The sequence below is a fragment of the Atractosteus spatula genome, chromosome 26, assembly GCF_055471065.1.
Source record: "Atractosteus spatula isolate fAtrSpa1 chromosome 26, fAtrSpa1.hap1, whole genome shotgun sequence".
NCBI lineage: Eukaryota > Metazoa > Chordata > Actinopteri > Semionotiformes > Lepisosteidae > Atractosteus > Atractosteus spatula.
This window is the reverse complement of record NC_142731.1, coordinates 6,993,261-7,007,334: the sequence shown is the minus strand read 5'-3', so window position 1 is coordinate 7,007,334 and position 14,074 is coordinate 6,993,261. Positions and strand designations below refer to the sequence as shown.

Sequence of the window (14,074 nt, the reverse complement as noted above, 5' to 3'; positions counted from 1 at the left end):
CCTTCCCCATACAAGGGGGAAATATCCTCCTTCTCATCCTGCAGTTTTATATGCCAGGTTCATCAGATGTCTCTTGATTTACACAGAGCCCCTCTCTCCTGAGCAAGGCGACTGCAGAAGGTCGGTGCAGAAGAGCACCGAGGCAGAAGTACTGACTAAAGCTGCTGATCTGTTGATCATGTACAATTTGCGGCCGCACCGGGAGAGGATGGCTTGCAGTGCACCTGCAGGAGATGCTGCCTGCATGTCATGTGGTCCTGCAGAAGACGGCACCCTGATTAAGAGATGTTAACCCTTTATTTAAGCAGGTAGGCAAGCAAGAGACATTGGCTGTTACCGAGACACAGGACGCAGAAGGGAGGAGGGCTTTTCTTAGAAAGGCAGCACAGTGAGGGCAGGGCGTGCATCACAGCCCAGCACTTTGTGGGACCTTAAGAGCAAAGGTATAGGAGTGGCTGTTGAGCAAACGCAGGGCCGTTAAGCCATGCCCTCCAGCAGCAGGAGCAGTGACTCCTCTCGCCACTCTGGGATGCTGCTCCAGGAGAGCGACATCCTGATGGGAAACTGTGACAATGCTGCACCAGAGCCACCACACACAAGACGACCCCAGTGTCCTGGGGTGACGTGACCACTGCCCGGAGCTCAGTCTGTTCTTTAAGGCTTCAGCAGGTGTCCCGACAGATGTCTTAAGGAAGACACATGGCTGCCACCACATTCGAAGGCGTTATTCTCATGTCTTCCTATGTAATGGCAAAAGAACATGTTTATAACATGTAAAGAACAAGTTGTTCATTAATTTAGCATTTAATTTTTTTTTAAAGACAAAATAAAAAGCTGCCATGCTTTCAATTAAGGGGAATGAATCTGGGGCCAAGGAAGCATCAGACAAGCAGCAAGACCGTACGGCATGAAGCAGCAGTGTTGGATGTAGTGCAGTACTCAGTCCAGAGAACTGGGAGAGGGACAACAGATGGAACTCAGGCTGTACTGTCTGTGAAGCAGCTTGGACCCCTGGAGGATACAGAGCCTAAACCTGAAGAATCGAAAATTCGGTTATAGCTTTTCTCTCACACAAGAGCCTCAGGTTAGTAAAACTTTCCTTTTCAGACTTTTCCTATTTCTGGGGATCACATGGGTCCAGCTGCACTACATTTGCACTTGTTTAGCTTCACATAGATGAGCTTTGGGAGCTTTTGTTGCAACGTTTGAAAGACGGGTAATTTTTGTCTCTTAGACTGAGCACCATTCTGGTACTGGAGGAAGAAGAGAGTTGAAGAAGAGATCTGCAATCCCGAGGTCAAGGACGTCCCCTCCGAAATTCAGAAATCTTATTTTCTTTACGTGTTGATCTGATTGATAAAGGCAGTCATCGCAAATAACCCCCCTCTGTTCACAAAGCGCTGATCTATCTCCAAGCAACTGAGAAACTGAGGCAAGTGAGAAATACAAACGCAGGGACGATCTGCCTCAACACGGCATCCTCTACCTGCCCAGGTGGGGCGGGGACTTGATGGGGTGCAGGTGGGGCTGTGCAGCAAGGGCCCCCAAGCGAGGGTGCTAGGCTCATGGGGGGGCGGGCGGGTTGGCTAAGGCCGGAAGAGGAGGCTGAGAAACTCGCGGAGGCGGCGGTGGGGAAAAAGTAGGTCATGGAGAAAAGCAGATACTCTATAGATCCAGCTCTGCAACAGCGACACTTCCCCGAGCGCTGTGTGCTGCCGAGAGGCCACTGAGCAGCAGAGAGCTTCTGAACAGAACGGCAACAAAGCAGCTGGGACAGGGAGAGAGAGCCAAGAGGGAGCAGAGGGGCGGGGGCCTGCTGGGACCTGGGTGCTGGAGGTGTGAGAAGGACAGAGGACAGGGCTGCAGCGTCAGAGCTGAGAGACGGCGGGGCTGGAGGTCTTTAGTCTGGATGTTTAATACTGAGGAGCTCGCAGGCTCTGCGCTCCGAGGGGATGACAGGTGATCAGGACATGCAGCTAACTGGTTAGAGATAAGGAAGCTAGAATCATGGATGCCTAATGGCTACATAACGTCTCCCATTAAAAGTGCACAGTTTTCATTATCATAACCATCATTATAATAATTGCTGTTGTTTAAGAAAGAGGAGGGGAAGTGCACTGGACTGAATATCTGATGCAAGCCCCTCTTGAGGAAGGTAAACAGTTTCTTCCCCTCTCGCGCTCACCCTCACTGTCCCCCTCTCGCTGTGACAAGAGAGCACTTCATTAGTATTCTCAGGCAGGAGTGTTATTAATGGGGTAAATATGAGACAAAAAAACTTGTACCGACCGGTTGCTAGGGGAAACCGCATCTATAGCTAGAGTGAGAGAGGGAGGGACGAGTGGAGAGAGTGGGAGTGAGAGATGAAAAACTGGGAGAGAAAAGTGTGTGTTGGGGGGGGGGGGGGGGGGGGGGGGGGTGATGAGGAAGGGGAGGGTCAAAATAGACTCAGCTTGTCTGAAATTCCAAATCAGGAGGAGAGGTGACCTTGACAAAGGGGACAAACACACTGCCTGAAGAAACCCCGCTGCTGCAGCTCAGTGTCGCCCCAAAAAAGAACAACTAAAATAATCATAACAATAATCATTAATAATACTACTGTTCATGTATTGATGCCTATATTTTCGAGGCGACCTTCGTTAAACGGATGAATTGACCATAGCTATTAGTGCGTATTGAATTCAGGTCCACTGGCCGGAATAAACACGCTGGGATTCTGCTTTCTGTGACATGTACAATGAGGGCGAAGCCTCCGGACCATGAGGGCACCCTGGTCTGTTCGAGTGCAGGAAAATCTTGAAATTATATAATCGAATGCACCAAATTTAAACAAGTACAAAAACACCCAAACAGCTGAGTCTGGTAAAGGGACAGAGGAAGATTGTCTGGTGTCTAAACTACACACACAGAGACTGGGAGCTGTGAAATCTTTGTTGCCACTCCGAGCCTGGGAAGGCACCTCACCTGAATGAGGAGTGCAGCATGGGTTGCACTGAGCTGGCAATCTCTCCTTGACACGGAGCCCTATAAATATGCTGATGTGACTACACTGACATACAGAATTTGTTCACATTGCTTTTGAGGGAAGATAACAGTTTTTGGGAGACACAAGGCGCCAAGGTAAAGCATGCTCCAACAAAAAGTCTAATTACCCAGACGACCGAGACGGACAGTCCTGACTGCAGCTGTATAAATGCAATCTCTTGCTATCCTCTCTGCCTGCTGCCCACAAGGCCCGGCAAACTAGGTGATTCATATCAATGAAGCTGACTGGCAGCAAATCATTATGGAAAATAAAGGCAGGCAAAAAGACAGGCAATGGTCTGTGCGTTCGGGAAGATGGAGGCCAGGGGGGCATCGCTGGCATTCCAGTGCACAGCCGATGTGTTCCTTGTGGCATTTCAAACGCCCGCAGATACAGAGAGGGAAAGCGCTCCCAGTCTGGCTCGGTTTAAAGGATAGACAGAGACGACAAGCAGACAACAAGCGCCGGGCAGTGTGCAATCGCGTCCAGACGGATGGGATCGATGCAATTTAGCATGGCTCAGCTGAGTCATGACCCAGAGATGGGAGGACGCAAAGAGACCATCTCCAGCTACTGCAATATAAGGACACCCTCTCTCCCACTGTGCTTTGGTAAAAACGCAGTCTTAAAAAGTGTTTGTCTTTAACAATGCCCTGGAGCTTTTTGAATCAAAATGCATTCTCATTATCCAGGTCTTGAGAACTCAATGGGTTATACTCCTCCTCTAAGGAAAAGAGAAAAAATGCAATGCAATAGATTGGGGCTCTACACGACGAGGGATGGAGAATACTTGTTTACAGAATATCTGTATAGGGGCACACTGTACTGGATTACTGGATATTAATCCTGTTTAGACAATTGTCCCCGATAAAAAATTAAAATTGTGGCTCCACAATAACTCAACTTGTAAAGGCTCTTGCTGTAGCATGATGAAACCTGGGTTCAGCCTTGACGGAGATCAACTGAGAAAAACAAGGAATACTGAATACCAGTTCTGAGGACAGCACATAAAACTACAAGAAACCGACCCCATAGTCTGGTGCACACAATCCACTGCACTGTCTACTGCACATAGTTGACAGAGCTGGGTTTGCTACATAAGGGGCTCGGTCCTCAGGCCCATTCGATCACTTCTGTTTAACATCTGGGATACACAGTTTGTTGCTTTTTGTAAAAGGAAAACCAAAAGCCTGCAATGATGCCCATCATTTTGATTTGATACAATTCCATCCAAAACAGAAGGTTTTATTTCTCTTTGCTGCATTTCACTCGGTGCTAAGAACCCAAAAATCATTTTGCAAATTCAAAACGGACTCGTGGACCTGCGCAGTGGATCAACTTGTGATCAGCAGCTTTTGCGCTGGGAAAGATGCAGATGTGAGGACCTTTATGGAGTGGATTGAGCAATCCAGTGGTTACTCCAGGGGACGGCCTGGCACAGGCCAGGGATAGGGAGCACAACAGGTACGATGCTCAGACTCACAGTGGCCCTGGCCTGTCTCTCCCCAGAGACGGAGCACAGAATCAGCACAGCATCTTCTCAGCTCACATGAGCAGCTGCGCATGTTCATTCTCTCTCTTCCAGTTAAATTTAGTGCAGGCAAACACAGCAGGCAGTGTTCCTTAAATATTTCATAGCACCCCAGCTTCCCCAGCAGAGAGGGAGGGGCAATGCATTTGTTATGCTGCAGTGCTGAAAAACCAAACCTACAGTACACCCATGCAGTAATAACCCTTTCCTTCATGCAGTCCTCCAAGAAGAAAAACACATTATTTTCCATCTGAGAGAGGAAATGACCTGCGTGTTTCATGTTCATGTCAGCCGTGTCTCGATCTCAGACGGCCTGACGATGGACAAAATCAAATCAAAGTTTATCTATCAAATGCACAACAATACAGCGTGCAGCTGAAATCTCCAAAAAGACTTTTGAATACGATCTTTAAAAGGGAGGTGTCACCAGTGCATGCTAACTGACATGCTTCCATAAAACACTATTTTGTTATACGATTACGTGCTTCTTTGGATGCAGTGTCAGAGAAAGCCTTGGCTAAAGGCCAAGATCTACAAAAGATTGTGCCGACTTTATAAAGAATAGCATCACTACTTGAAGGTTAACTGTATACATTAGAGACAGCCCTGTGTGAAATCTGAAAAACCCCAGAGGGAGGAGGAGGAGGAAATTGTGTTTCTCACTGCACTCAGGACTGCCTGGCCTGGCTGCTCTCTGTCACCAAGATGCCTCTGAGGGGGCTCAGTGCAAATAGAACGATACTCCGCTCGGTCTCACTTCTCCAACAGGTCCGGTGAAAATTCGTCTTTGTATAAACATGTCGGTCTGTTTTCTCTTGGCGAAGGAAACAAGGCACTTCTCCCACTCTAAATAAAACCAGGACTTAGTCTTTCATGCCATGATGATAGTTCACATTTATCCATTATTTTATACGGTACCTTGTAATACTCTTTCTTTTCCCTGAAAAACCAATAAACAAATTAAACATAAATAAAGCCAGAGCTGCAAAGCTCCCAGCGCAGTCAGGAACTCAGCCCAACCTTGCCCCCCAAGTCTGAACCGAACTGAAACTGACTGATTGAAGTCTCGTCAGAAAGGACGCCTGCTACCCTTCGGTGTCCCCCAGCCCCCTTACTACCACGGCGCGAAGCAGGAAAGTGTTTCCGTGTGTTACGCCGGCTGACACAGTACCTTCTGAAGTGGCTGACCAAGGTGCCCACCAGCTCCGCGATGCGGCTCTCCCCCGTGGGCACCATGCCCTGCAGGCACACAATGAGGTCTCGGCTGTCCTTGGTGTGGAACACCACCAGCTGGTCCTTCCCCGGAGACACGCTGACGCCCGTCACCTGAAGCAGGAGGGCGCAGGCAGGTTACGCACAGCCGGCCACAGGTCAGAGGGAAGACGTGCATTATGGATGGTGATGGTGCAAAATCACCAGCCTGTTCTTCTTCTCCGCAGTTTACCCATTAAAATAATAAGTACGGATTAATGTCTAAAACTTTTACACTTCAAAAATGCTGCAACATGCTAAAATCTCAGAGAATAGCTTTAAAAGTTTGTGATCTGCAGGGCTCTGGAGAGGCTGAATGCTGGCTGAGTGCACAATGCAGAGTGAATGGCTCATGACTGGTTCATGTCTCTTTGCGGTTACAGACCAGGAACCCTCATATGATAATGCGCAGTAGGTTGAACACCACTGGACTTGTGTGGTTTTCTGTCAGCTGGGGTGTTTCAGGGGGTCCCCAGAACACTGACCCCTGTGGCCTATGTCTGAGCAGACAGGGCAGGTAGGCTGTGTGAGGGTGCTCTGCTGCCCTTGGGTGCTTGATGGAAACATGCTGTGCACAGGCTGCTGCACTGTAATCATCCCATTGATTTTCTGCTATCAGTGGGATCATTCCATCCACTGACACCTTCCCTCCTCTCCCCCGGGACTCCAATTCAAACTGATGAACCAACATGGGGAAAAAAAAAAACATGTGCAGAGGCCAGAGATCCAAAATCAACTCTTCACACGATCCGAGATATAAATCATACTGTATATACATGCTCCAGCAGATATGACTTTTTTAGAACAAAGCGCAATAAAAGCAACCATCTTTTCATCCTGTCAGCTGTGCCCCAGCACGTCAGGACTCATGGCTAATGAATGACTAAGATAATGGATGACACAACTCAGGCCTTAAACAGATGTCTAGACAACACAGATCAAGCTGCACTTCAAAAAAGGTTATTTCCTGGTAATGTCACTCTCCAGCCCCAGGATCTACATGGATTTAATTCCATCCTGTGACAACCTGCTTGTTCTGGTCATATCTTAAACTTAGGGACATCTAGTACAGTTGGCTAGAAACCTACAGATGGATCATCAATTCTTTCATCCCATTTTTTAACTGCTTTTTCCAATCCAGGGTTGTGGGGGAAGCCAGATCCTATCCCGAAAAGAAACAGGTTTAAAGCAGGGTACACCCTGGACAGGACACCAGTCCATCACAGGACACACACACACACCCTGGACAGGACACCAGTCCATCACAGGGCGCACGCACGCACGCATGCACGCACGCCCACCCCCTGGACCGGACACCAGTCCATCACAGGGCGCACGCACGCACGCACGCACGCACGCACGCCCGCCCGCCCCCTGGACCGGACACCAGTCCATCACAGGGCGCATGCACGCACGCACGCACGCACGCACGCCCCCTGGACCGGACACCAGTCCATCACAGGGCGCACGCACGCACGCACGCACGCACGCCCACCCCCTGGACCGGACACCAGTCCATCACAGGGCACACACAGGCACAAACACAGACACACACACTCACGCCAGGGGCAAATTTCCCAGAAGCCAATTAACCCACCCATATGTCTTTGGACTATGGGAGGAAACTGGAGCTTCTGGATTGGAACCTGTACAAACATGAGGAGAATATACAAACTCCACAAACAAGTAGTACCCCAGGATCGGCACTGAACCCAACACTGCGAGGCAGCAATTCTAACCCCTGCCCCACCGCCTCAGACGTCCTCCATTTTTATTCAAATAAAGTGCTTCTATTAGAATATAACATTCCCTACATGAATCTTCTGAGTAGTTTTTATTTCATACAAATGTACTTCAATTTGTGGTTTTGCATATTTTACAACCGTCCTCTGTGATACACTAAAAGCACCCATCCGCTCGCTTACCTAAAACAATGACGGAGGCCCCAGGAAATATAACCCGTAAAACTCTGAACGAACCACAGCTTGGCAGATAGATGGCCTGGTGCCTTTTAATGCGTGTGCACTTCTAGGACACGAGGCGCAACAACTGGCAGGCTTGACACCACTAAGAGAATGGAAATCTGCCCAAGGCCAGTCAATGCTGCAGTGAGTCTGCTGGAACTAAACCATTAAGAAAAACTGGATCAAATCTTTTAGCGTTCTAGCCTGCTGTGTAGCAGGCCAGTTCAGGACAAACCCAAAATATTCTTTCATTGAGGTACGATCTGACTGCAGATCAAGAGGTACCTCGTTCAAGTGCAGGTGCCCCCTGCTTCGTCTCTTTCTTTAGGAAGCGGGGGGAGGAGCAGAGGTCGGGGTTCGGGAGTCTGAAACTGAAACTAACTGAAAGTATGTGGGGTCAAATTTCAGGTGAGACACTGCTGTTGTACCCCCGAGCAAGGTACTTCACCCGATTTGCACCAGTAAAACACCCAGCTTAATAAATCATTGCGAATATAAGTCAATTTGGATAAAAGCATCAACCAAATAAACCAGTAACAAATCTACAATCAGCTCCTTAATTAATTGATTATTTAACAAGTTTAAGAGAACAATGATGCATCTGGTTGCATCAAATTATAGGAAACTACAATATGTAACACCACTAGCTGCAGAGTCACCTCTTAAGAAGTGGAACCTCTTAGTGCAAAGGGTTGTGGGACAATGGATCAAGCTACCCAGCCATGTTGTAGCATCTTTCAAGAAACGACTGGATGAGATTTTGGATCATTTACAACCAAATGGAAGAGTTGGGCTGAACAGCCTTATTTTCTTGCTCTGATATCTGACATCACACCCTAAAGACAGAGCACATGGAGATTCAGTAAGTGGACACATAGTGAGAGTCAGTGAGAGAGCAAAAGGTTCTTTGCCTTTGAACCTCTATATTCCTTTCCCTTTAAAATCCTTCTTTTTTCTCTCATTGTGAAGTACATCCAGTGTGCCTTACTTTCCTATGCAAAACAATCCAATGTATATTCCATTCTAATTTATTAACGCAATGCCATTTGCTCAGATCCAGTTTTGTCAGTGTTCAGTCTGCACTGGTTTGAAAGCTGGTGCAGAACTCATTACATGCTTAAAATTTCACTGCTAAGTATACCATTTAGCTTACCATGCACAGTCAGCTGTAAGGGGTTTATTGATCTTAGAACCTGTTCTCAGATCTCTGAACATACATTCTGGTCTAAAAGTATCTGCAATTACATAATCAGCTGATTCATTCTGTACACCCACACTAGAAACACATTCTATGCAGTGTTATTATGCAGAAGTTGACATTTAAGTTATACCAAAAGCCTGTATCTTGACCCCAGACATAGGTTCAATCATGTTTGCGGAAGCTGGCTAAATACCTTTGAGTTTGGACTGACCCCTTTCCATCAGGGTGATGCCCAATAATCACCCCCTTTCTCCCCCATCACCATTCGCCTCAACCAATCTCACCCGCTGAAAGAGGCACTGTGGGTGACCGTGTTGAAGTGTCTGAGGAGACACACAGGCAAGACCAAGTCGAATGGCTGTAAAGTGGGGACAATGTGATGAGCAGGTCTTGCCTCAACAGACCCCGGATGAGTACAATCTTTAAAACTGCTCAAACAGTTTTTGCAAATGCAACTGAACTCACGTCTGAAATCAAGAAAAGCAGGGGGAGTACTACACGTATTTAGAGGGCATTCACCAATGTCAGTTTGATATGTTCTCAGATGTCTTCCCAAGGAAAGAGCTGGATATGCAGCTCTTAGCAGCAGAAAACAGGAGGAAGCTAAAGACCGTGAAATCAGTATCTGGCTGCTCTTGACACAAGACCCCCTTCGGCCTCCTCGGTAGTTCTTGACCTCAGATTTCGGATATGCTACAAAGCAAGGAGACGGCATCAGCTCAAAATCAATCCACTCTCTTCCTTTGGGCTAGTTCTCACAACGCTGTGCAATCCCTGCCTCTCCAGATTTGGATGGGGATGTTGAAACACTGAATTAAAGGAGTTAACTGACCTGAATTAAAAGAACGAAATTAAAGGAAAGTAGGGTAATTAAGTTATTCAAAGGAAAGTTAAACTTTTTGATTGCCCTAGACAAATAATAATAAAAATAATATTTTAAACACTAACATCAGGTTTTAAAACAACAAATGAGTAAATGTACAAAACCATTTGAGGCATAAATATGTAAATATGCAAAAATATTAGCACTGGAGGATATACTAGACAGCCCCGTCTTTTCTAACAGATATCCTTAGCTTATGCCTCTCATTCCAACTCATATTCACTTACATATATGCTGTCTTCACCTATACATAGCTCCGCATTTCCCTGTATAACATCTTTTGGCAGTTAGGTATATAGAATAACTTGATGTACTGAGTCCAGGTTCAGCTGGGTTTTTACAGAAAAGCACATAGTGAATCCAACTCCTGCAAGCTGAAAGCCCTAAAAGGTTTAGTGTTTTACTAAAATCGGAAAGAAGTGGGAATTGTGCGGTTTGTAAGCCATTCCCAAAATGGAAAGGGGAAAGTGGACAAAGGACAGGAGAGTCAACACTCCTGTGGAGAGGAGAGAGCAAATGGAGGAAGCCGATTTGTGAGCACATGCCTGAACGGTACCAGACATCAGCTGATCCTTCCTCCAGCTCCGTCTCCATAGCAACCCTGTCTCCAGGGAGGTTGGCATGACAACGCTGGAAAGAGGGATGGATGGGAAGGTGGGGGGTGGGATCAGGGATGCTGATATTGAGCACCCCTGACAGCTGCATGAATCTAGCAAGGCTCTATCATGGCAAAGATTAGCCAGGCAATCTATCTTGGGAGCCTGGTCCTGTTTGGTCCTGAATATCAGCATGATAAATAAGTCACAATCAGGATTTTGGGCTGGCATTTCCTACACTAATCAACTCCCCCCCTCCCAAAACCACATTCCCCATCTTCTCATCTAATGCCTCCCTTAATTTGTTTTCCTCTAATCCTGTCAGTCCCTCTGTCACTCCATTTGTGTCTCACCTTGAGTGTTACTCCTCCCTCACTGCCTCAACCCTCATTCTCCTCTGGCTCCAATCCAAGACGTCCGACAGAAGGAGGGCTGCCCTCCTGCCTTAACTCATATGAATCAAAGGAGTCTCCAAAACAAAATTCTAGTTTGTGGCAATTTCACGTCCAGACACACTTTAGCAGTCTGTAAATCCAGAACAACAGTGCCTTCACCGTCTTTCAGGCCTATAAACTTAGTTGCCTGAAGCTTTAAAAACCACTACTTAAAAATAGGTTGTGCGCAGTTCTTATTTACTCCATGCTTTACATGGAGTAAATAAGAACTCAGCCCTGCCAACCGTCATCTTTTTTCTCACACAACACCATTCTCTGCTGTTGACACTGAGAATACCCACTTGCTGTTTCATGCCCAGGAAGCTGCTGTCCTCGCTGCACATTATCTCAGCCTATAAATACACTGCATTATGGACCATTGAGAGGAACAATGGGGAAGACTTAGTCATCCGAGGGAAGGCCAGCCAGTGTCCTTGGTGTTGATCTCTGTTTTTTTTCCTCTGCTGTTTCGACAAGTCTATATTTAACGCTCATGACAGAGGCAGAGGAACAAGGGCTTGATCTCCTGGCTGTCAATGTGCTGCTTCTTTTTTCAAGAACCAGGCTTGAACCCCTCCTGCCTGGGGGGTTAGCAAGCAGGCATTGCTTGAAATGGTGGCCAGCCCTGACGCTCAGCTGGATCAGGGGCTAATCATCACAGCTACTGCCCTTTGTCTCATTATGGGAGCTGCAGCGTTTCAGACAGGTAAAGTCCAGTTTCTGATTTGTTTTCAATTAACTATGCACCCCGTGATGAAGCTGTCAAGCAAGAAAATGCTGTCTATGATGGCTACTCCAAAATCCGTTTCTGGTTGGTACACATTCAGGGAACTGCCTCTGTTCATTTGGATATTTTGAACACATATTGTCTGCTAATTGATGTAAACCCACCTTCTGCACTGTTGCACAGCTGTTAACAGCTGCCTTTCACAGTGCGAAATCCAAGCACGTGCTAAAAAAATTTGCTCTCTGCTGTTGCCAATGAAATGCCAGATGAAATGAAAACCACCTCCTGCTCAATAACTGTAAGTTGAAAAGCACTTGGCAGAGGCTCCTTATGTATAGGAAGTGCAAATCCTCCATCAGGTCAGGCTGGAACTTGGGCTTGGTGGGGTGAGGCAGAGTGTCGAATTTAATCCAAGCCTGACCTGATGGAGGTCAACCTTTAATACCACAAGCCTCTGAAGACATATCCTTGATACTGAATTCTGCAATCACAGATGGGCAAAAAAAGGTCCAATCTGAACATTTCGAAACCCAAACTCCTTTTAAAGAGACTCGAGAGATCGCTAGATTTAGTCTTGCACTTGGTGGCATTGATGACATCAGAAATGAAAATATGTGTCAAACCAGGTGAGGTTTCCCTTAGTCTTTAGGTTTCAACAGAAGCGGCTGATGAGGAATCGGTGAGGAGCTCTCAGACAACAACAATCAAGTTACTGAGATTATTTATATAATATAATTAGCTTTAATCTAGTCTACCTAGGAGCTGACAGGACCTGACAGGATGTGGACTTTTGAAAACATCAGATTAAAATAACAGGAGAGAATGATGAAAGAACCCATCCCCATGGGATCTACAAGCCCGTTTGTACTAAAGGTGTATGGGTGTTAACTGAAAGCCTAGAGACACCCTAAGGCTCTCACACAGCTGACACAAGGACTGAGAGGCCAGTACGGGTAGGCTTGAGGAAAAGGGTCTACGCACGTTATACAGCGGGATGCTCTTCATGGGCTTGTACTGTTTCACAGGGTCCATCTTGTAAAGGTGTCGGTCGGTGATCATCACTGCCCGGTCCTCCGCCTTGTGGAAACGGTTGATCTGGGAAACAGGAGGGAAGATTGTAAACTATGGTGCCAACACCACACCTCCAGGGGCTTTCAGGGGCCTCTGTCTTGGTGGAAGGTCAGCAGAGGATAACAAGGAAAAGAAAAAGTACACAGCCCGGCTTCACAAGGGTGCCAACATGTTGTTGCTGCTGTGACATCATAGCCTGAAAAAATGACATCACCACCTATATCACCAAAGTGATATCCCAACAGATTTTGTTGTGTTGTGAAGAGTACCTTGCGCACATGGCAGGAGAAGAGGACCTGCATGAACTTGTCCTTGCGCTGCAGCTCACTGGACACAAGGGTGAAGAAGGACACCGTCTCTGGGCTGTCCCGCCTCTACGGACACAAACACCAAACACACAGGGATCAGGAGGAGGCAGGATTGGAGGTGGGACTGAAGAGAAGAGAAAGAGCAACAGGGAGGTATGAAAACAGAGATAAGGTGGAGGAAGCCCGAGGCAGAGAAGGGAAGAGATGGGGGAATAATTCTGCTTGGAGAAGGTGGACGGGAGGTTGAGGTTCGAGGAGTAAGCGGCAAGTTGAAAAGGTAATGAGATCCGAGAGCGAGGGCCTCTCTTCAGAAGACAGTGAGATATACAGTTTGGTCCTGTCACTGATCTCATGTCCAAACCAAACTTTTTAACATCATTTGTTCACATCTACCTTAAAATCCGTGTTAAAACGCCTTTTAACAGCACCAGCTGGTGTGTCTTAAAGATCCGGCCCAGTTCAGAAAGTGTGTGCCCCTTACTGGGTTCTGATTTTGGAAATGACTGTGTTCTACACATTGAGTGAATTGAGCCCTGAAGCTAATTTCGCTAGCAGCCATGGATAACCATTAGGTCAGCACCACACCCTTTTACCAAACCACTGAACTGCAGTGCCCTGCAGGTTAGCATTAAGAGGTAGGCAGTCCTGATGTTTCCACTCTCCATTTCAGGACCTGGACCCAAACAGAACATTGAACCTATTGTTGAAAATCGATTCAATAATAAAGGACTAACTGGAACGCAATGGAACAGAACAGAAAAGCCAGTGCAACCTAAACCTGTTTTGTTGGACTTTATAGTTACATGTCTACATCTGGAGTACAGCATTAAACTTCTTAAGACTGACGATGTACCTGACTTGAACTTGACTTGTGAAATATAGACTGCGCTGAGTGGAGTCCAGACTCACCAGGTAGTTGCCCTCCCAGGCTCTCTGCAGGCCCAGGTCTGCCCTCTGACCCTTCAGTAGCTCCAGGGCTGCAACCTTGGCCCTCACCTGTGGGAGATCCTCAGGTGGGATCGTTTTGATCAGGGTCCACGCCCACCATCTGACCAAGAGAAAAATAAACACAGGATGAAGTGA

At 47.0% G+C, this 14,074-nt stretch overlaps 1 protein-coding gene across 2 annotated transcripts in view; it reads right to left on the bottom strand.

Moving 5' to 3' along the window:
- Positions 1 to 14,074, bottom strand: part of myo1d (myosin 1D) — a 72,144-nt gene that overhangs the window by 7,831 nt on the left and 50,239 nt on the right. For both annotated transcript variants that reach the window (XM_088906499.1, XM_088906500.1), the window contains exons 18-21: positions 13,901 to 14,039; positions 12,953 to 13,057; positions 12,594 to 12,707; positions 5,728 to 5,882 (exon numbers count right to left, since the gene is read on the bottom strand). In XM_088906499.1, the coding sequence (XP_088762625.1) occupies positions 5,728 to 5,882; positions 12,594 to 12,707; positions 12,953 to 13,057; positions 13,901 to 14,039 (513 nt within the window). The remainder of the gene's footprint in view (positions 1 to 5,727; positions 5,883 to 12,593; positions 12,708 to 12,952; positions 13,058 to 13,900; positions 14,040 to 14,074) is intronic.